We start from the raw sequence: 22866 nt of genomic DNA on the forward strand, positions 1-22866 counted from the left end.
CTTCACAACCATAAAATCACCGTTCATTAGGGAAGATGTACTCATAATGTTTGCAACATCATTTGCTCTCATAGAGGAGTAAAACGATGGATTGTTTTTTAAAGACAAATATTTTAATTCCCTGTACAAAATGCAAAAGGACTGCTACATCTAAAGCTGAGTTTAATTTTATTTAATTAGTGTTAGTAGTGTCCTAAGATAATCATATACTGAGAGCAAAATGAGAGTCACAACAGATGCAACCTAGAAGAATTTGCCTCAAATGGACCTTAACACTTTAGAGAACAACTTATATAGTCATTTTTCCTAAGTGATATTTTTACCTCTTATGAGTAAAATGTTAGTAAAATGTTATTTTTAGATATTAATGGAGTACCTCAAATGAATGGAATGATAAATTGAACAAATATTATATAAATGTACAACTCATCAGGGAGCATTTTTAACTCCAGCTTTCCAGGACTTCCTATGATGGGGATGGGTTGGCAGGAGTCCCTCATTCTGGGTTCTGTGCTGTTGAGGCAGTGGCTGATGGGGCTAATGGCTTCAAGAGCAACCAGAGCCAGCTGGACTTCCCACAAACACAGGGGTGAGGGTTGTGCCTGTGCTACCAGGAGAACATGTGTGCCTCACATGAAAGATAAATAATAGATGGGTAACCAAATGGATTATGTCACTAGAATTTCCATGGGGACAGTGCTGGACCAGAGAGCACCTCTAGACTTTTAGACACATTCAGGTTGAGCATCCTCCTTAAAATAAAAAATTCAGAACTTATTGAGGGACAACATGATGATCAAAAATATTGGATTTTCATATCATGCATATTCAATCAGTAAAGTCTATGCAAGATTTCCCAAATCCTAAACACTTCTCAAACATTTTGGATAAGGGATATTCAACCTGTACTTTTTGTTGTTGTTGTTTTTGTTTGGAAAACATAGATTCTCTCTAGGGGAGAAATCTGTGCAGTAGATGCTCCACAGTCATAAGTTGACATGGGTAATTGTAAATATTAACATGTGATCAGAATGTAAGATTTCCCTAGTGCTCACTCTGGGCTTGGAACTGCTCCACATGCTTAGACTGACCAATATGATGTCCACAACACCCAGTAATAAAGGCACCAGTGCTGTGTTTTACAGAAGAAGTACCTACACACAGAGAGGTCTCGCAGTAACTGGCAGAGCAAAGAACTGGGAAATCTAATTCACTCAGAACTCAGCTTTCAGCCAAGACTACCTCTCCACTACTGTACTACAAGACCAATTCTCCATTACTGTTACTATTTGTTATGGTTTGAATGTGAGGTGTCCCCAAAAGCTCATGTGTGAGAGAGACAATCCAAAGTTTTGGAGGAGAAATGATTGGGTTATAGCCTTAGCCTAATCAGTGAATTAATCCCTGATGGGATTAAATGAAGTGTTAGGTTGTGGCTGGATGAGATGGGAACTGGGATGTGGCTTTGGGGTATATATTTCTATCTGGAGAGTGGAGTCTCTCTCTCTCTCTCTCTCTCTGCTTCTTGAGCACCATGATGTGAGCTTCTTCCCTCTGCCACACTCTTCTGCCATGTTCAGCCTTGCCTCCAGCCCCAAGAAATGGAGCTGGTTTTCAATGGACTTAGACCTCTGAAACTGTGAGCCCTCAAATAAACTTTTCCTCCTTACAGTTGTTCTGGTCAGATCTTTTAGTCACAGTAGCAAAAAAAGCTGACTAAAACACTATTAGAAAATGTGTTGCTATTATGTAATAAAAATGTAGTATCACTGTCATGTATTAGAAAACAGTATGTCAGATCATTGACCCTAGGAAAAAGCTACCTTATATTTAAGGCACTACTTTCATTGTCATTTTTCAGATGAAAAATTCCAGGCTCAGAGATACAGGGACATGCCCAGTAAGGACTGTAAGTTAGGAGTGTGGTTTTCAAATGCTGTGCTTTGAAGTATAATTTTGCATCTTGCTACATCAGGATTAGAAGGTTTGCACAGGGGAAGACCAGCTAATTCAATGTAACTGAAGGAGGAACCCTCAGCAAGCTTAAAGTAATTTCCAAGTACTAGTAAACTCTGTGTGTGTATGTGTGTGTGTGTGTGTGTGTGTGTGTGTGTGTTTTAATGGCCCCAGGAAAAGTTCTAACTGCTAACACAGATCTGAAAGAATGACTTGAATATATCATTTAGATGTGGCCATGCTTTATGAGGCACATTCATAAAGTAGGGACTTGGTTATATGTTTCCAAAGTTTCAAGGCTCTACTGCTAGAATGACAACATGTTCCATCTTGTGTGATAACTCTGATCAGTTGAAAGTGGTTGCCTAGAACAAGGCTTTTGAGAAGGATTCAGCAATTAAACCTGAGCAGATAACTGCTCAGTTAACACCATTTCGCATGGATTCTAGAAAATGTGACTGAGCAATAATTACTAACTCTATATTTTAGTCACTGCTTGGGACAATTATTAAAATGCTGGCAAAATAGATGTTCCATGATATTCACATAGCAATTTAGTTTGTGTGTGTGTGTGTGTGTGTGTATGTGTGTGTATATATGTTGCTAGAGATCAAACCTAGGGCCTCACACATGCTAGGCAAGTGCTCTACCACTGAGCTACAACCCCAGCTCCGTGATTGAAAACATATTGTGAAGAAATATTCATTACTTAGATTTGCTGATATATCTTTTTTCTTCAATTCTGAAAAGCTTATTATCCAAAATGTATTGCAGTTCAGTACTGATTATACTACATAGCGATCCCATTAGTCTGCTGGGCTGCAATAACAAAATACCACAGACTGGGTGGTTAAACAGAAGTTTATCTTCTCATAGTGCTGGAGGATGGAAGTTCAAGATCAAGATGTTGGCAGGTTTGGTTTTTTCTGAGGCCTCTCCTTTGGCTACAGAAGGCAGCAGACTTCTTTCTGTGTTTCATGTGGCTTTGTTTCTGTGTATGCATATCCCTAGTATGTTTTCCTCTTCCAATCCTATCTGATCAGACCCCCACCCTTACGACCTCCTATACCCTTAACTACCTCCTTTAAGGACTTATCTCCAAATGCAGACACACTGGGAATTGGGCTTCCACATATGAATATCGAGGAGGACAAAATTCAAGCGGAGAACAGAGATCTACCATGATTTCTCTTCCTATTTGGATATAAACAAAACTCACCCAGTCACAGCTTCATGGACTTTAACTACCCAGCACTATGCTTTCCTAATTAATTAGACAACCTTGAAGTCTTCGCTTAGCCAGATATTCATTGGCCTCTTTGAATTTGGGCTCTCAGTATAGCACCCTGTCCTGCCACCTCCCTTCCCCATGTCTTCTTCCTCTCCTTCAATCCAAGGACAGCCTCTTCTGTTTCTTAGCCTCAGCACCTGGTATGGCAAGTACCTTCAGAGATTCCTCCTAGTTCTGTGCAAGCTATGACACTATTTGCTTTCAAAATTACTCTTTTTGCACTGTTAATTTGTTTTCAGAAAATAGTTCCTGGATTCTTTCTCAAAGTCCAAAACCACAAACAGAAGCCCGCAATGAACCTTCATAAATTTTCATAAGATAGAAACTATGTGATTTATATTCTTTTAAAGTGATAGTAAAACTAGAAATTAATTTTTAAAAGATGGAGGAACTACAACAAATTGAAACTCATGCTCATCTCTCTCTCTTTCTCTCTCACACACACATACCCCTAAATTATTTGTGAATCAGGACAGAAATGTTGTTTTTAGTAAAATCTCAAATAAAAACACCATATATTAATAGTTTATGGAATGAATCCAAAGGTACATCTATCAATCAGTCCATAGCCTTAATGCCTCTATTAGAAGAGAAGAAAGAATGAAAATAAATTTACTAAGGAGTTCCAATCAAAAGGTTTAAAAGAACAATTTAAAAAACCACCACAACTATCAACAACAACAACACAAAACAAGGAAGAAAGCATATACCAGCAGAAATTTAAAAAACCATAATACGGTGAGAAGCAATTTTATGAGCTTTTTAAAATATCAGGATAGGTAGAACTTTGTTACAGTTAGGAAAGAAAAAGGAACATGCAAATTTCACTGCATGGGAAGAATTTAACAAAGATACTAATAAAGTAAAAAACATAGGAAATTATTGTAGAGAGTTCATGGAAAATCAGGTACAAGGAAACTATGTAAAAATTTAAAAGTCAAATGTTGTCTCCAGCCAACTTATTTTCTTTATTATTTTCTTCCTTGCTTAATCCTCCTACATCTCCATAATTCTTTGCATATTTCTACTTTATCTGAGCACCTTTCTCTGGTAAATTTTCTGGAAGTTACTTAAGGATGCATGCTATTCTGAAGCATTGCCCTGGGAAGCTTGAGAGCTTCTATGAAGCATAAAAAATATTAATGAAACTGAAGTATGAGATGAATGCTTAAGTGCTAATAGAATTAATTCATTTTAGTGACACACCACAGAGAAATTTGCATGTTGTCCACATATGGATCATATAGCTCCCTTAAAAAAAAAATCGTGCTGGAGAAAGCTGATAAGAGTTACTTGAAATCATGTGATCTCTCTCTTAATTGACATATTCTCAAAAATATTACTGAAGTAGTTCTTCTTATATAGGAACTGTTCTGAAAGCATGATTGAGATAAGCTACTGTCCTTATTTGTCCTTTAATATAAACTGATTGTGTAGCTAAACATGTGCACCACATGCTGTTTGATCATCCAAATGGATTTACTTTTATATGGCTATTTGTAACAGAGGTTAAGTTGACTTTCCAAGAGAACTGGAGAGAACCTTAAAGTTCAAATCTCCTCATTTTAAAGATAGATTTACATATTAACTCATTGACCACACATATTGAAGCTCTATCTATGTGCCTGGGTGTGGATTAAGCTCAAGAATTATAAAGTTGAATGTGAAACATTTATAGTTTTGAAGAACTCAGTAGTTATTACTGTCTTGTCACTCACTGTGTTGCTTACCCAACATCTCTCACCATGGTGGCATGATCTATATTTTATAGAAGCAAATGAAGGTCAGGGATGTTCCTAAGATGTCAATAGGTTACAAAGAACAGTCTAGAAGACAGGAGCTCACCTTGCTGCCACAGTGTGAACTGGCTCCAATCACCCTTCTCCCTCAGGTTTTCATCTTCAGGCAGGAAGAGACCTTTGGCTTTATCCATCACTGCAAGTCCTTCATCACGGATTAACTTCCAGTTTCTTTCTAAAGTCTAGAAGAAAGGTTCTGGTTTCACTGGACTGAAAATATGGCTGGTAGAACATTTTATAATACATCTCAGGTATCTTTTTTATTTAATCAAATAATGACATTTTTGCTCTCATCTAGATCGCTTATTTCAATTTTTTCTAGAAGCTCTTATCAAGGATGTAAAAAAGAAACAAAACAACCTCTTAATATTTTTCTGAACCAAATGCTGTTGCAGAATAAACACTTCAAAAATTCCTAGAAACCTCAGAGAACAATTCCTTCTTCCATAATTATTTGCTTTAAGATTTGCCAAAAGATTGTTTTCTTTCTTTCTATTTATTTATTTATTTATTTTAAAATCCATAACCTAACAAGAGAATTGGATTACAAATCACACATTTAATTTCACCTTTCTATAGAGTCCCTTACAGAGCTGCCATTCAACATGGTAAATATTGAACTTTCAAAGACATAGGAAAAGTGTCCACTGGAGCATTTGATCATTATAAGATTAACAGAAAAACATAACAAATAGGTGCCTTAGTGTTTAGAATTCAGATAAACAAAAAAATATTTCCTTGACTTCTTATTTAGGAGGCAGCTTTAACCTTAGCCTGGACTTCTGACTGTCAGACCCTGGGAGTGGCCAGATGGGAGCTGGCAGATCTGGTGGGAGATCCTCCAGGCCATCCTCCCCATCACACTGTGCTGCCAGTCAGGGGTGGGTTGGCATGGGAGTGGTGGGTGCATGCAGGCAGAGCTAAGCATCTAGGTAGCCAACTGAGATGAGCTGCTATCAGAAGAAAACAATAAAAATAGCTTTCCTACAGTAAGAAAGGGACAAAGATGTACAGATAAACCAGGATTTTGAAATGTTAATTATTTCAATCATTTCTATAATAGAGAAGTGGATAAAATAGTTGAGGATATGCATTTGTAGACAGGAACACACTAGCCGGTTTCAATAAGAATCTGGGGGCCAGACATGATAAATGTCTTAAGAGTAGGAGATTAGAACTAATCAGTCATGAGGAATAAAAATTTCAAAAATGGATTAAATTGCCCTGTAAAACATAGTTCTCTATCTTTTGCATTAGTCAAGTGAAATGAACTATAATTGAGTAAAACAAAGACAGTGTATAAAGTATTTTTACCACCTCATGTTCTACTAATTCATGATTATGTGTAAAAAGAAATCAGGATGATTGAGGACTCCAAAAACCAGCTATTCTCATATTTCTGTGAAAACATGATGCCAGCCTCAGCCAAGTCAGTGTGAAATTTGGTCTGAAGCTGCCTCTATTCATGCTTTAAGCATGGCTTCAAAGTTTGTCCATGCCCAGTGCACTGTAACCTAACCTAAACAGACTGTCACCTACTCTCAGAAAGTAAGTGCATCTTAGACAATCACAAATGGCCAACCACTCAGACAACATTCAAAGAAGACAGACATGAGCTGTAACCAATAGGGCTGTCTCCACCTCACTTCTATATTCCGTATCTGATCTCCTTTTCTCTGGCTACACAGGGGTGGAACATTCTATATAATTTTGGATGCAGGCTGCCACCTGACTCTGTAATTACAAATAAAGCCAACTGAGATCTTTAAAAGTAGATTTGTTGTTATTTTCACTTCTAACACCAAGGGAAATTTTTTGTGTTATGTGAAACTATTAGGGTTTTTAAAATATTGTAGGGCAAGAAACTTTGATTAGAGATTGATTTTTTATAATTCTATTTCTGTGAAAACCACCCATTAGTGTCAATACCTGCATCTGTTCCTTCCATCACCCTCCTGCTGTGGTGCTGGTCATTTGTCCTTAGTTAGCACTCAGTCCACCAACGAGTTTCCGTGTGTGTGTGTGTAGGAAGTTTATAACTAGGAAGTCCACGATGGCAGTTCAAGAGGACACTCAAAAGTCCTCACTTTGGCATGTCTCCATATTGAGAGAATTTCATGGTTTTCTCAAGAACCTCAAGATCATGGAAAAGAAAAAAAAAATGCACCCCAGGACTTTGCAGTATGTTCAGATCTTCTTAAATGCACCTAAATTGCCAACTCACTGCTGTTATTGCAACTTGTTCAAGTTGCTAGATAAATCTGTTAGAGTCTTGTTAAATTGTCACACAGACAAGGAGAGAATTACCTCTCTAACACATGAAATTACTTTTCAAATGAGGTTATTGGCACCTTATAAGGGCAAGCTCTTCCCTCCTGGAATTTTAGAAGTTTCATTTCTTTTGAAAGCTGATTTTAAGAGCATGGTTGGAAAGAGCTGATTTTTTTTTTTTTTTTTTTTGTTACTAAAATAGGGCACAAAACCCTAGGGGAAATGTTCAAGTGACTGCATCACTCAACACAATTTAAACTTTATTACTTAAGAATAGGCTGTCTTTTAATGTGAAATGTCATTCCTGCACCTTTTACCCTCAGCCTCCCTGGGAAGTGTTCCCAAGGTACTTTTCCACAGGTACTACTGATTAAAAAAGAAAAAAACCCAAAAAACAACTTTTGGGTTTTCCTTTGTTTTAAGAGTGGCACAGGTGTTGGATGACAGAATCAGGTGCAAAAGAGAAAATGAATGCAGAAGGATCTCCCCAGTACCTGACCCCAAATACTTGTACTACAGACGTGCTCCATCCTGTGATGGTTAATCTTGAGTATCAACTTGACTGGATTGACAGACACCTAGAAAACTGTTATGCACACTTCTGGGTGGGTGTTTCCAAAGATGATTGGCATGTGGGTCAGTGATCTGAAAGGGAAAGAGCCAGCCTGAGTGTGGGTGGCACCATCCCATAGACTGGGAGCTTGGATGGAACAAGGCAGGAGGAGGATGTTCCCACGAACTTGACTCTTCTTGAGCAGGGGAGATTTTGCTGCTTCCATCTCCTGAGGAAGCAGACTGCAGCCTTTGAATGCAGACTTGCATCAGTAACTCGCCAGCACTCCAGGTTTTAGTCTCACACTAGGGCTGTATCATTGCTCTTTCTTGTGCTGAGGCTTACAGTTTCTTGGACCAAGCAGCAACTGGTTTCCCTGGCTCTCTAGCAGGACAGTAGTCACTGTGGGATTACCCAGCTTCTGATTATATAAAACAATTGCCTTTTATATATACATTCTATTTGTTCTGTTCATCTGGAGAACCCTGACTAATAAACTATCCCAGCACTGCACAGATTTCTAGTTTATTTCCATTAACACAGCTACTCATTATTTTCTCTTTTGAGTTCAATGCGGTGTCACAGAATTTTATAGTTGGAAGGATCTGTCCTGTTAACCTCATGGAAATTTTTTTGGAGATGACAAAATGACTCTTGGAGTGGTGAATGAGCTTAACAGTCCAAGTAGACTCACCCTGCTGTTACCCTCTTGGTCATTCCTAAGGATTTTGTGGAAGAGGCACAGTCTAAGTTTCAGTCTGGGTTGGGCTCTGCAGGCCTTGTTCCCCTCTAGGGTGTGGGGACAATTGTGGGGTCCCACAGCTTCCTATGCACCCATTGGGAGAAGGTACTTTTGAGGTGCTCAGAGAGACATGTGCTTCCAGCTTGCATTGTGCAATGGGTACAACTCAAAGACAGCTCACATCCTTGATAAGGACAAGTGGGGAAACTGAGTGACCCAAAAGAGAGGACTAGTGAAACTTGGTGACGTAAAGAACAATGATGTAGTGGTAACAGCAATCATGATTTTCTAAGCATTTCAATGTAAACACTTTTTCAGCCAAAGTAAATGACTCTACTCAGGGGTATTTGTCAACTTTGGAATCACACACAGGGACTTTAGTGAAAAAAATCTGGGATAGAACCTGGAAATGTTTTTAACCACACACCAAGGAACCACATTTAATGAAATACAGATCATGACAGGAGATTAAAGACCAAACCTAATTACACAGTACGCATGTGTGTCAGTCCATTTGGGTTGCTGTGATAACACAGTGTAGATAGGCTGGTTTATAAACAACAGAAATTTAATTTTCAGTTCTGGAGCTTGGAAGTCTAAGATCAAGGAATTAGCAGATCTGGTGTCTGGTAAGACTGTTTCCTGGTTCACAGAGAGTGTCTTTGCACCCATGAGTCACATGGTAGAAGAGGGCAAGGCAGCTCTCGGGGGCTTCTCTAATCCCATTTAGGAGGGTTTCACCCTTGTGATCTAATCACACCCCAAAGACCTTACCTCTTAAAACCATAACCTTGTGGGTTAGGAGTTCAACCTACGAATTTGAGGGAGGGGAGACACAAGAAAATTCAGACTACATGTGTGCAGGAGGTGAAGAGTGAAAAGGGAGGGAATATGAATTTTCTCCACAGTAATAGCACTCAGTCTTCAGAGATGGCAAGGAATGCCTTTGTGTAGGAAATTCCAGCAAAAACTTAAATGTCTACACAAAGCCAGCAATGTCTACAGTTTTAAAGGTCTACCTTGAAATATGATTTCCTTTACCCTAAATTCACCTGTTTCTTAAAACTGGAGAGAGAAACTAATAGCACTGGCATCTCAGCTGGGAAGACTAAAGTTTCTAAAGCATTTTTTTTTTCTTGTGGCTACACATAACTTAGAAACCAGATTTGACTGTTATTACAGTGGCCCATAGTTTTGTTAAACCTCAGCTATATTTGGCACTCTAGCCATCCATAAATTGATTTCCCAGTTCCAAGCCCTACTAATCCCATAATGCACCTCAACTGGCCTTAATCCCAATTCTCTGTTCAGGTAAGAGCCATTTCCTCATCTTCCCAGACAGCTGATTCATACCATTTGATGGTTCACTTTTCTTTTCAATGCCAAATTCAATTAACTCCTATTTTTGAAATTTCTCTTAAAATTGAATTCTTGCAGAAAGTCTTTCTTTTGGGGCTGAGGGCATGAGCTAGCTCAGTGGCAGAGCTCATGCTTACATGCAAAGCCCTGAGTTCAATCCCCAGCACCAAAAAAGCCAAACCCAACCAAAAAAGAAAAAAAAAAAGAACAAACAAACAACAAAAGACAACATTCTTTTGAAAAGTAAATCATAGCCCAAATCATTCTTACTTACCTATTTTTCTTACTACTGTTTTTTATTCCATTTAAAGATCTATGTTTTTCAAAGTTTTTTATTCAACTCTTCCCTATCCCTGAGCCTAACTCCCAGCTGGTTCTTTTAAATATTTCTTCTGTTGTTTAACTGATTATATCTAAATAATTTATTGGCATTACTATTCTTGAAGGTTAACAATCCAACAAGTTGATGCCTTTCTCTTTTCCCTCTTTTCTATCCTTGTGATACAGTTCATTTCTCAAATCTTTCATTCATCTGGGTAAATTCACATTCAGATTTTAAAATATTATGACAATGAAGTATCATTCACACTTGACTTGAGTTGTAAATGATCACACTTTGTTTCACATGCATTTTTTAAAAAATTCTGCCCTTTTGTTGGCTTAATTTTCTAATACTTAACACTGTTTCTTCACCAACTCTGAAACTGTAATAAAAAAAAAAGGTCCGTTGAGCATGTCTAATCCAAAAATCTGAAATCTAAAATGCTCTAAAATCTGAAAGGGTTTTGTAGCAGGAGGAAAACTTTATACCATGAAAATGTATTATGCAGAAAATTATTTACAATAATATATAAAATTATCATATGAAAAATAAATATATTTTGTATTCACATTTGTGTCCCATCCCCAAGATATCTCATCATGCATATGCAAATAAAATCCCCAAATCTGAAATACTTCTGGTTCCAGACTCTTGATAAGAGCCACTGCACCTGTATTTTCACCCTTTGCTGAAGAAATCATATAGTCTATTACTTTCTTTCTTTTTCTGTTTTTCTAAATGGACCCTCCAGTAGCTAACATGCTTTACTATAATGTGGAACAGTGGCTCTCTGGGCTTCACAGAACTTGCCTTGGCCTCTGGTATTGGGATTTCTAACTATTTAAGTCTAGTTTCTGAGAAAGAACACATGACTGGTAAAATTGCATTTCTGAAAACATCTGAAACTATTCTTATGTGATTGAAAGTTTGACCATGAATGGATAGGTGTTCAGGTAGTAAATTTATTTACCTAGTTTTAAAATCTCATTATAATTTTTTTTTGTTATATAGTGTGATTATCATTTTATTTTTATTTTTTAAAATAAAAAATAAAGATTGAATATATTCAAAGTATACAATGTGGTGCTTTTTTACATGTATAAAATGTGCAATGATTGCCATAATCAAATTAATAATTAACACATAGTTCACTATCCACACTGTACCTTCGATCCCTAGAACATGTTCCTCTTACAAGCGAAAGTTTGTACTCTTTGGCAAACGTCTCCCCATTTTACCATGCTTATCTATGGCACCTACTGTGCTACTCTCTGCTTTGACTTTCTTAAGATTCCACATTTATGATCACACAGTAGTTGTCCGTCTGAGTTTGGCCTAGAATATACTCCAGGCTCATCCAGGTTGTTGGAATGGCAACAACTCCTTCATAAATGTTGACTAGATAGTGTTCCACTGTGTGTATGTGCCACTCATCTGTGACATATAGGTTATTTCCATATTGTGGCTATTTTGAGTAATTCTGCAATGAACAGGGAGGTGAAGACATATGTTTGAGATACTGAATTATTACTGTTGGATATATACCCAGAAGCAGGATTTCTGAATCACATGGTAGTTCTATTTTTACTTTTTTGAGGAACCTCCTCACTATTTTTCACAGTGGCTGTAGCAATTTATATTCCTCCCAACAGTGTAAAGTGTTCTCTTTTTTCCACATCCTTGCCAACACTTGTTACCTCTTATTTTTCATAGTAGCCACCCTAACGTGTGAAGTGATGTCTCACTGTGGTTCTGATTTGCATTTCCTTGATTAGTGATGGAGAGCATTTTTCATATATTCATTGGCCATTGGAAGAATGTCTATCCAGGTCCTTTGCCCATTTTTAAATCAGATTTTTTTTTTTTTTTTGCTATAGAGATGCAAGAGTTCCTTACATATTTTAGATAGGAATTCCTTTTCAGATGTTTAATTTTAATCTTCTCCCATTCCATTGGTTGCCTTTTCATTTTGTTGACTGGTTTCTCTGCTGTGTAGTAACCTTTAGTTTGACACAGACCTGCATATTATTATTATTATTATTATTAGTGGTCATAACTAAAAATCATTGCCAAAACCATGTCTTATTTAACTTTGAGAGCAGAGCTGTATCGCATTGCAAATTTTAGTGCTACTATTGGGGAAAATGGTATCTTTTGGATTCCTCTTTATTTTTCTTTTTTTCCTTTTTGGTCCTTCTAGAGGATCTCTTTTTTAAAAAATTTTTTATTGATTTTTTTTTAAATGACAGCGGAATGCATTACAATTCTTATTATATATATACAGCACAATTTTTCATATCTCTGATTAAATATAAAGTATGTTGACACCAATTCGTATCTTCATATATGTACTTTGGGTAATAATCTCTAAAAGTCAGATTTTGCCACTTATTAAACTGGTAATTTTGGGTAAGGTACCTAATGCTGTGCTTTAAATTTCTCATTTAAAAAGTTTCCCTCAGAGGTGAGAAGACTAAGTGTGCCAAGAGGACATATGATATATACAAATACTGCACAGCCATGATGAAAATAATGAGAATTGTAAATTTTTCTCTTTCTGACATCCTGAAATTTCAATGCAACGTGTTTTAGTATAAGGACCGAATAACCACTGGTGCTCCTTAACATGGAAATACACTTTTTTTTCCCCCTGGCCATTTTCTAGGATTATTTCTTTAATATTGTCTTCTCTATTTCCCCCTATTCTCTCTGCAACTGCTTTTATTTGTATTCTGGACATGTTACATTGAGCCTCTAATTTTCCATCTTTACCTTTTTATTTTTCCTTCTGGTGGCTTTTCCTGACATAGCTTCTAACAACACTAATAAATTTTATTTCTGCAGATTCCAAGAGCCCTTTCTGGGTCTTTGTTGGCCCCCCTTTGTATTCTTACTACTTTTTTTCTATTCTTGTTTTATGGGTATACTATCCCTTCTTATTGCTCTGAGTACCTTCGAGGTATTATTTCAAGTTTGCCTTTGTTCCTGTATTTTCTGTTTCCCTAAATTACAGCATTTCTTTTGTTTCTTTTGTTCTTTGTTGTTTATACTGAAGATCTCCTCAATCCTTGGTGATGCTTAGGTAACAGTTCTATAAAAATGAATGAGCCATTGGTCATCTTGTGTGAAATGGCAGGGTCTGTGATTGATGGCCACATTGTCAAGCCAGATTTTTTTACTGGGTACCCTAAAAAGTCAGTACAGACAGCCCTATTCTTTGAGGCAATGCAACTTCTTCAGTGGTCATAATCCTGGATCCCTTAAATTCCTTCATCGGAATCCCCTCTGCAATGACTCTGGTTTCTGCTTTCTTAGAACTGACAAATCAGATAATTGTGGTTTCCATTTAAAAAAAAAATGACAGACACTATTCATCTATTGTTGTCTCTCTCCCACCATTTAAAAAAGTTTGATCCATTTTTATTTTTTTTTTACTGTCACTTAAAGTGAGGGTTTTATATATGGATATGTTAAATGCATACATTTAATTTCATTTAATTCTTCTTTACCTATATTTTCTATATATCTCTAACTGCTTTTTCCTGTTTATCTTTTTTATTTCTAGACTAGAAGGATCTTGTAATACGTAATTCAACTTCTTAGTGGACTTTAGAGACAATTATATGCCTGCAAAGTCCTTTATCAATCTCTCAAATACATCTTTAAAAGATCACTGAACTCAAAGTAATGTTTCACATGATAAATAGGTTATATATATATATATATATATATTATATATATATATATATATATTATATTATATATATATAATATATATATATAATATATATATATATATATATATATAGAGAGAGAGAGAGAGAGAGAGAGAGAGAGAGAGAAGAGAGAGAGAGCGCACCAGTGAGCAGTGAAGAAATAGTTTCAGCATCATATTTCACATTTTGAATCAAACTCTCTAATCTGTGTATTGATTTACTGTCAACCTAATTTCTTTTTGCCTCTTGGGCTATATTCTTTACTTGTACCTCTTAGTTGGTATACCCTAACTCCATGAGATGCTTAGGTGATGATAAAATGATTATAATGCTTCAAGCTTGACAAAAAGTCACTTTAATTTTGTTCTAATCAATCAAAATTGGTCTAACTGAACTTTAAATATTCTCTTCTATGAAGGGACACTTCTGTTGAGGCAGTAAGTGTGGCACACTGCTAAGAGAGGAGGACTACTAATGAAAGCCACCAATGGTATTAACTGGCTAAACCAAGAGTAACAAAACAACACAGACTGAGTGGCTTAAACAACAGCACTTTTATGCCCTCACAATTTGGGAGGCTAGAAGTCCATGGTCAAGGTGCTGGAAAATGTGGTTTCTTTTTTTTTTAATATTTATTTTTTAGTTGTAGTTGGACTCAATATCTTTATTTATTTTTATGTGGTGCTGAGGATCGAACACAGGGCCTCGCGTGTGCTAGGCGAGTGCTCTATCACTGAGCCACAACCTCAGCCCAGAAAAGTTGGTTTCTTTTGAAGCCTCTCTCCAGAACTTACAGATGGCCTTATTCTTACTGTGTCCTCACATGGCCTTTTCTCTGTGGGCATGCATTCCTGGTACCTCTCCGTGATTTCAAACTTCCTCTTATAAAGGATTCCCACCAGGTAGGATTAGGGCGCTCATCATAATGGCTTCTTTTAAACTGCTTCTTCTTAACTGCCTCTTCAAGTCTGTCTCCAAATACAGTTACATTCTGAGGTACTGGGTGGGGGTTAGGGTTTCAACAGTTTGGGGGAGACATAATTCAGCTCATAAGACTAAAAACAGATTCAAATTAGAACCAGCTCCAGCTAAGAAAGCAAACAGCAGATGGAAGAGGACCAGAAATAAATTTACATCAACATGGGCAAAAGTAAATTTATAGGAGCAAAATAAAACATGGTTATGGGGAAAGGTTTTTAACGTGTGTGCAAACATCATACAAGAACTCAGAGGGCTGAGAGTAATAAAAGCGAGATCACGTCTTAACTATGTTTGATTAGCTGTAAGAAAAATGGAATGAATATCACATAGACACTGGCAGTTGACAGAAAATTCCTGAGATATGTAGGTACTTTGACAGGTCCTGAGTCTACGTTAAGGGAAGGTACGTCATTAAAGACTACTGTGGGCAAAATTTATGCATAAAATTGAAGTGCGAATGAATGACTAAAATGTCACTTCAATACATTATAATACCAAATTGTACTTAACTGACTAAGAATATGCTTGTAATTCATTACTATTTTAGAAATTATATAGTTTGGTTTTGAGACATTATTTTATCTTAATTATGTTAGGAATTACATATCTTAATTTTCAGAGATAAAATCAGCTTGCTTAAATCCTAGCCAAAATGTGCCTCTCCAGCATGCTAAGAACAGAGGCAGCCATGCATCCTGCTTTAGAAATGGTACCCCAGGGTGGGGTCATCCCCCTGAGTGAGGAGCTGAGGCTACAGAATCAGAGCAAACACTGCAGTAAGCACAACGCTTTCCCAGAAAATTCTCTTTGCAGTAATTTTAATAAAACCTCTAAGGAAATTAGTAGCATTAAAGGAACAATCTCTATCTGGTCCTGATGCATTTTGATCAGCTCTCCTTGTTTTTCCAAGCTTGAATATAAAGATCAAAGAAAGCAGCTGACATTTCTTATTGTGGAAATAAACCAAGACCACTCAAATGAGAAAAAGCAAAGGCTATTTACTCTAAGCTTGCTGCAGCAAAGAAGTCAGACACAGTCACCTGTGTTTTGGCAAAGATTCAAAGGCAGGAAGAGTGGGTAGTTTTTGTACTAGCAGAAAGGGAAGGTTGTGCCCTCCACAGAAGCTGTTGGCCTGAGGAGGCTGGAGACACCTAACAGTGGGACCTCCTATGTGATGGTTTAAGGGTGCATTGCACATGTAGTTTGCTCAGGTTGTTAAGTTGGGACTGTGGACAAAAATCAGGGCAGCTGTCATTTATTAATTAAATCCTAGCCAGTTGGGGCTGATTACTACAGAAGTTATTATTCAGCTTCCTTGATTGTTACTAGAGATTGTGGTCTGGCTTCCTACAATTCTGACGTCGAGCAGGCTGGTTCCCTTGGCTGTTGGTTGTAGACAGCAGATGTGTTTCCTGGGCAGGTTCCTGGGCCACAGCTCTCTTTTTATATATGGTCTGGCCATTGTCCCTTGGTGTTTTTAGTCTCATTCTCCTTTCTAAAGAAAAAAAATACAATAAGGGGCATCTTGGACTGGAGCATGAGAGGAGTCTTATAGAACTGAATTTTGTTCTTTTTAGACAGTGGGAGAAAAAGGATTTCTTCACCTGAGAGAAAGGAGAAAATACAGGCTACATTGCCAGGAGACCCAACCTGAGGGCTGTAAGCACTCAGATGGCAAATGAGACCCATTTTTTTCTGATTAGTCCAGATGGGCAGGGAGGCCAATGGATATATTAGTCAGAAGGAGGTATAAGGGGGACACCAGGTTGGATTCCCTTCCATCCTACCTCTTGGAAAGAGTGTACTGAACTAAGTCCTAAAGAAGTGACATCTCTGAGCAGAAACCCAAAGTCATTGATCTCAAGGGGGTGAAAGAACCTGATTGGGAGACTTCCTGAGTATATATAAAAACAAATATCTTGATGAACAGATGCACAAGCAGATATGTATGTGGTTATGTATACGCCATTGATCTGTGCATAAGTATGTTAAAACACAGATCATGAGCTACCTCATTAAACATTTTTGAGCCCCAAATGGAATACCAGTCTACAGGTTCAGTTTGCAATTATTCTGAGATATCAAACACTGTACTGTGAGTTCCCAAAGAGGGTCACAGATAAAATGCCAATGTGTAGTCATTTGGTTTTTCATATTGATAAATACTGAGAACTTACCAATTTTGCTGGGAGAAAGAAAACAAATGGTCTTTTAGTTTGAAATAACTCAAAGAATATCAAGTATTTTGCTCTTTTGCTCTATTGCCATAATTGGCATCATATGGCATTCTATGATCTCAATTTAGTAAGGCTGCACACCTAAATAGCACACAGAAACATCCAACGTGGTGGTTTTGTTTAGTTGATATTTTGCTTTGTTTGCCTCATTAAAATCTTGGAATTGAAAAGGAACTGGGATAATTATTCTAAACATAGAGGTATAGAAAGTGAGGCTCACTTATATTTGCCCAAAATATCAGTGCTGACAGCAAAACTAATTTCCTTCTCATTGTGGGATCCCATTTAAAAAGTTCACTTTTAAATCATAATTGTCAAATTCTGGACTCCCATCATTGTTTTGTGAAAATATCACTAGAATCCCAAAAGTTCAAAGTTTGACATTGAAAAATAAGATTAAACTATTATGTTAAGCTTAAGGAATTGCTTTTAGCACTTCTTTATACCATGATATTAATTTTATGTAAAACTGCTAATCCTCTTAATTTACAGCTTAATTCCACTGTAAATGTGACATTTTTGCTTCTTTATCAATCCATTTCATTTCAAAAGCAATCCATTGAAAACATTCAAATATTTAATCACATGGAAAGAAATGTTGAACCACTAATGTATTACTGCATAAGTCCTATTTTTGTCCAGGTGAAGTTATTCATACACAGTGGATTTCTTAATTAATAAAAACCATAGTGCGGAGGAAAATGACAGAGAGTGCTATTCTAATCAATCATTCCTATGCACTCTGTCACATCACTGGCAAAGTATTGCTGGGCACTTCTCCAGCTGTAATAAAAGTGCAATATGAAGAAAGGCAAATTTATATGTGATGTTATTTATTTACATCAGACCAGCTGCTCTGAAGAGCTCAGAAAACAGAATTCCAGACTTTTCCTTTTTTTTTCCCCAGTGACAAATGCAAAGAGTTAGGAAGTAGGAAAAGCAATTGCACAGTGGTTTCTTTTTCTTCCTTTCTCCTTCCCTCCTCCCCTCCCTTCCTCACTCCATTCCTTTCTTCCTTTCCAGGGATTGAGCCCAGGGCATTCAACTACTGAGACACATCCCCAGCCCTTTTTAATATTTTATTTAGAAACAGAATCTTGCTATGTTGCTGAGGCTCTGGCTCTGAACTTGCAATCCTCCTGCCTCATCCTCCCTAGCCACTGGGATTCAGCCCTGCCTATACTGTGGTCTGTATGTATACAAGTTCCATCTAAATTGGCCATGAAATAACGTGGATCAAACAGTTAATCTCAAAAAAGGAAGAGCAACACACTTAATGTATGATGGCTTTTCTTTAACTGCAAGGGATCATTTCTACTTCCAACCCAGCAAAGAATTTAATCCTTTTTTTTTTTTTTTTTCAGTTTCAATGGTAAATACCCTCAAGGCAATCAACACTTTGATATTTGTGATTTGAACAACAAACTACTCATTTCTAATGAAAATAAGCCCCAAAGGGAAAACTCCACTGAAATATTTTTCTCCAATTTCTTTCATTGAGTCGCATAACACCCAGTGCTAGAACTGCAGAATTATAAGCTACACAATGAAGAACAGTGAAACTTGACAAAAGGGGGAAAAAAAAAAAAAAAACCCAGAGGACATCTACTGAACACTGTTCCACGCCTCCAAGAAAACAGCACTCTGCTGAATGGAAATGTGCTATCCATGGTAGTTAACACTCACTTAACAGCCAGAAGCTGCATTATTATTCTAAAAGTATTTTTGGCCAAACCTGGCAGCTGGGAGATCTAGATTTCTATTTTAAGATATCAATGGTTGGATGATGATGCATGGTTTGGAATATTCAAATCTGTAATTTGGTAATGAAAGAATATCCTCATATGCAAGTGTTTGTCAACTAAATGGTCAACAGGCCCTGGATTCCTCACACAACTGGCTCTCTGTACATCACAGTAATTATTGGCAAATGGTCACCTTGATATGACTCTCTTTTTAAAAAATCCTAATGGTACAATATTACCATTTCTGTCAATAAAGGTAGTTAACAAAGTAAAATACTATCACAAAGCCCTGAGTTTTAAACATATGATGTCACACAGGCTGAGATATCAAGATGCTGGGAACCCTGTGATTAACACCCTGGCCTTACTGTTCTTAAATAAAGCTTGAAACAGGCAGGGCTAAAATCAAGAAGCTCAACTAAATATAATTTTGAAACACTTGGTTAGCAAAAAGGAGGACACAAGACCTAAGAACAAACATAGGTAACCCTCAGAGCAACTGTGGCATACCAGTAAGAATGTGGATTTTGAGGACAGGGAGACCTCAACCCTGTCACCATTAAGTATGTTATTTTAGGCAAATTTCTTATCTTTTCTAATCTTTACTTTATTCATATATAATGTACACGAGAATATCTATCTTAGAGATGCCATAAATATTAAAATATTCCATATAAAAGTTCAGCATATGAATGGCAGATACGTAGCAATTAATAGATGCTTGTCATTAAATTACTATTTCAAATCATAATTACTACTTAAAACTGGATTTTCCAGGTCATATTTTAAAAATTGGAAGATATTTTTTTCTATAAAAATGAGGTAATAAATCAAAATTATGATCATCAGAATATAATAATAATTAATGTTTACTATAGGCATTTTGCAGAAAATGAGCTGGAACAATAAGAATGTACTCAGTACCACACTGGTCATAAGGAATAAACCAGAAGACAAACCAGGCAATGTGGCTATGGAGGACAGGTTCTGAACTGCTTCCCTGTATTGCTTTAGAGATGATTCTTAGGTTCTTCAACAACCTTCAGAAACCTGTTTACAGTTAACGTATTTGAACTGCCACATACTACCATAGTTGCCTATTTATATTTATTTTTTTACATATTTTTATTGGTGCAGTATAGTTGTACATAATAGTGAGATTTGTTGTTACTTTTTCATACATGCACACAATATAACAATATAATTTGGCCAATATAATTTCCCATCTCTCTTACCTCTTTCCTCCCCCTCGTTCCTTTCCTCTACTTTTCTGATCTGCCTTTGATTTTCATGAGATCCACCCTCCCAACCCCATCTTCTTTTCCTTTATACTCTCTAGTTTCCAGATATGAGAGAAAACATACAATCCTTGACCTTCTGAGTTTGGCTTATTTCACTTAATATAATGTTCTCAAGTTCCATCCATTTTCCTGCAAATGATGTAATTTCATTTTTCTTTATGGCTAAATAAAGCTACGCATATTGTAAAAGCTACATTATATATGTAAAATGTTTTCTTTATCCAGTTATTTGTTGATGGACACAGGCTGGTTCCATAGTTTGGCTCTTGTGAATTGTGCTGCTATAAACATGTATTACTCTAGTACACAGACTCTAATTCTTAGGCTAAATATTAAGGAGTGGTATAACTGAACTCTATGGTGGTCCATTCCTTGTCTTTTGAGGAAACTCCACACTGATTTGCATAGTGGTTGTACTAATTTACAATTCCACTAACAAAGTAAAAGTGTTCCTTTTCCTCACATCTTCTTTAGCATTTATTATTGTCGGTTTTCTTGATGACTGCCATTCTGACTGGAGAAGAAATCTCAGTATAGTTTTGATTTCCATTTTCCTAACTGCTAATTATGGTGAACATTTTTCATATATTTGTTGGCCATTTTTATTTCTTCTTTTGAGAATTGTCTGTTTAGTTCATTTGCCTATTTATTAATTGGACTATTTGGTTTTTGGTTGTTAAGTTTTTTGGGTTTCTTTATACATTCTGGATATTAATCCTCTGTGAGAAAAGTAGCTAGTAAAGATGTTCTCCCATTCTGTGGTTCTCTCTTCATTATTTCCCTTGCTACGCAGAAACTTTTAAATTTGATGCTATCCAATTTATTAACTCTTGGCATTATTTCCTGAGCTTTAGGGGTCTTATTGGGAAAGTTGTTGCCTGTGTCTATGTGTTAGAGTGTTAACCCTAAGTTTTGTTCTACAAGTTGGATAGTTTCTGGTCTAATTCCTAGGTCTTTGATTCATTTTGAGTTGACTTTTGTGCAGGGTGAGAGACAAGTCTCATTCTTCTACATAGGGATAACCAGTTTTCCCAGTACCATTTGTTACAATGGCTCTTTGTGGATTTGTTTTTGTGTTTTCTGTTCTGTTTCAGTGGTCTATGCATCTGTTTTTGTGCCAGTACCATGCAGTTTTTGTTGCTATAGCTATGTAGTATAATTTGAAGTCAGGTATTGTGATTCTTCGAGAGTTGCTTTGTTCTGACTTAGAATTGCTATAGCTATTCTGGGTCTTTTATTTTTCCAAATAAATATTAGGACTATTTTTTTCCAGTTCTGTGAAGAATGTCTTTAGTATTTTAATGGGTGGTTGCCTATTTTTAACAGATCTATTGAGATATAATTCATGTACCATAAAATTCACTTACCTTTTACAACTTAATGATTTTTAGTATATTCAGAATTGTATGACCAACAACATTTCTTAATTTTAAAACATTTTCATTACCCCAAAAAGTAACCCCATAACCATTGTTACTCTCTTTTACCCCAATCTTTCACACCCTGGCAAAATTCTCTTTATGGATTTGCCTACATAGGACAGTTCAATCATGAAATATGTGGTCTTTTGTGACTGGCTTCCTTCACTTAGCATCATGTTTTTAAGGTCCATCCACATTCCACCAGGAATCAGTGCTTCATTCCTTTTTACTATAATTGTGTAAATATGCCATATTTGTCTATTGATTTATTCATCATTTGGATGGATATTTTGGATAGTTTTCACTAAATTAATTTCAATACTATGCAGAGAGAGACCTCCACCTCTTCCACCATGTGAATACACAGACAGACAACACCATCTACGAACCAGAAGCAAGCGCTCAACAGAGAGAGAAGGCACCATATGTGTAACAGAAAGGAAGCCCTCACTGGCACTTTGGATCCTGGATTTTGCTGCCTCCAGAATCCCAAGGAATATATTTATATTGCTCATAAACCACTCAGTTAATGGCATTTTTCCATAGCATCCCAAATGGACTCAAGACCCTGACCATTTATACAATTGGAAAAGAATAGCAGTCAGGAGTTTACATGGTAAGTTAATTTCACATTCAATGCTAATGTTCCTGTACAGCTGAAGATAGAACACAAAGAAGTGTTTGGGTAGCATAGTTGTAAAAGAATATTTCACAACAGATGACTCACAGCAAAGATGACTTATTAGAAAATGAATGAAGAGGGTTGGAAGCAGAGAATGCAGAGAACAATATTTGGGTCCAAGTGCACACATCCTGAACTGTCAGCTTCCTTTTCAACTTCCATTTTGCCTCTTCCTTCTTCTTAATAGAACCCTGACTTAGTTGGAGTGTCCCTCTGCCCCCTGATAAGCCATTCAATTGAAAAGAAGCTGATCCTTTCCTGGCTCCCAGGGTATGACCTGTTGGCTGGCTTAAGGATTCCCTCAGAGCCCCTTGCCAGTAGCTAATCCATAAATTGACTGAGATTGGATGAGACTGAAGAAAATACTGCTCCTACGTTGATGGAGAGATATTCTCGCTTTCTTCCTGGAAGCCTGTTGCCAGCTACTACTTGGTGTCCCAGACTCCTTTGTAACAGTGAGTGCCACAAGACATGGTAATTAACTATAGGA

At 36.8% G+C, this 22866-nt stretch overlaps 1 protein-coding gene across 4 annotated transcripts in view; it reads right to left on the bottom strand.

Annotated features, from left to right (window-relative positions):
- Nucleotides 1-22866, bottom strand: part of Asph (aspartate beta-hydroxylase) — a 219588-nt gene that overhangs the window by 25553 nt on the left and 171169 nt on the right. For all 4 annotated transcript variants that reach the window (XM_071602317.1, XM_071602316.1, XM_071602318.1 and 1 more), the window contains exon 22: nucleotides 5093-5228. In XM_071602317.1, the coding sequence (XP_071458418.1) occupies nucleotides 5093-5228 (136 nt within the window). The remainder of the gene's footprint in view (nucleotides 1-5092; nucleotides 5229-22866) is intronic.

The sequence above is a fragment of the Marmota flaviventris genome, chromosome 15, assembly GCF_047511675.1.
Source record: "Marmota flaviventris isolate mMarFla1 chromosome 15, mMarFla1.hap1, whole genome shotgun sequence".
Classification (NCBI taxonomy): domain Eukaryota; kingdom Metazoa; phylum Chordata; class Mammalia; order Rodentia; family Sciuridae; genus Marmota; species Marmota flaviventris.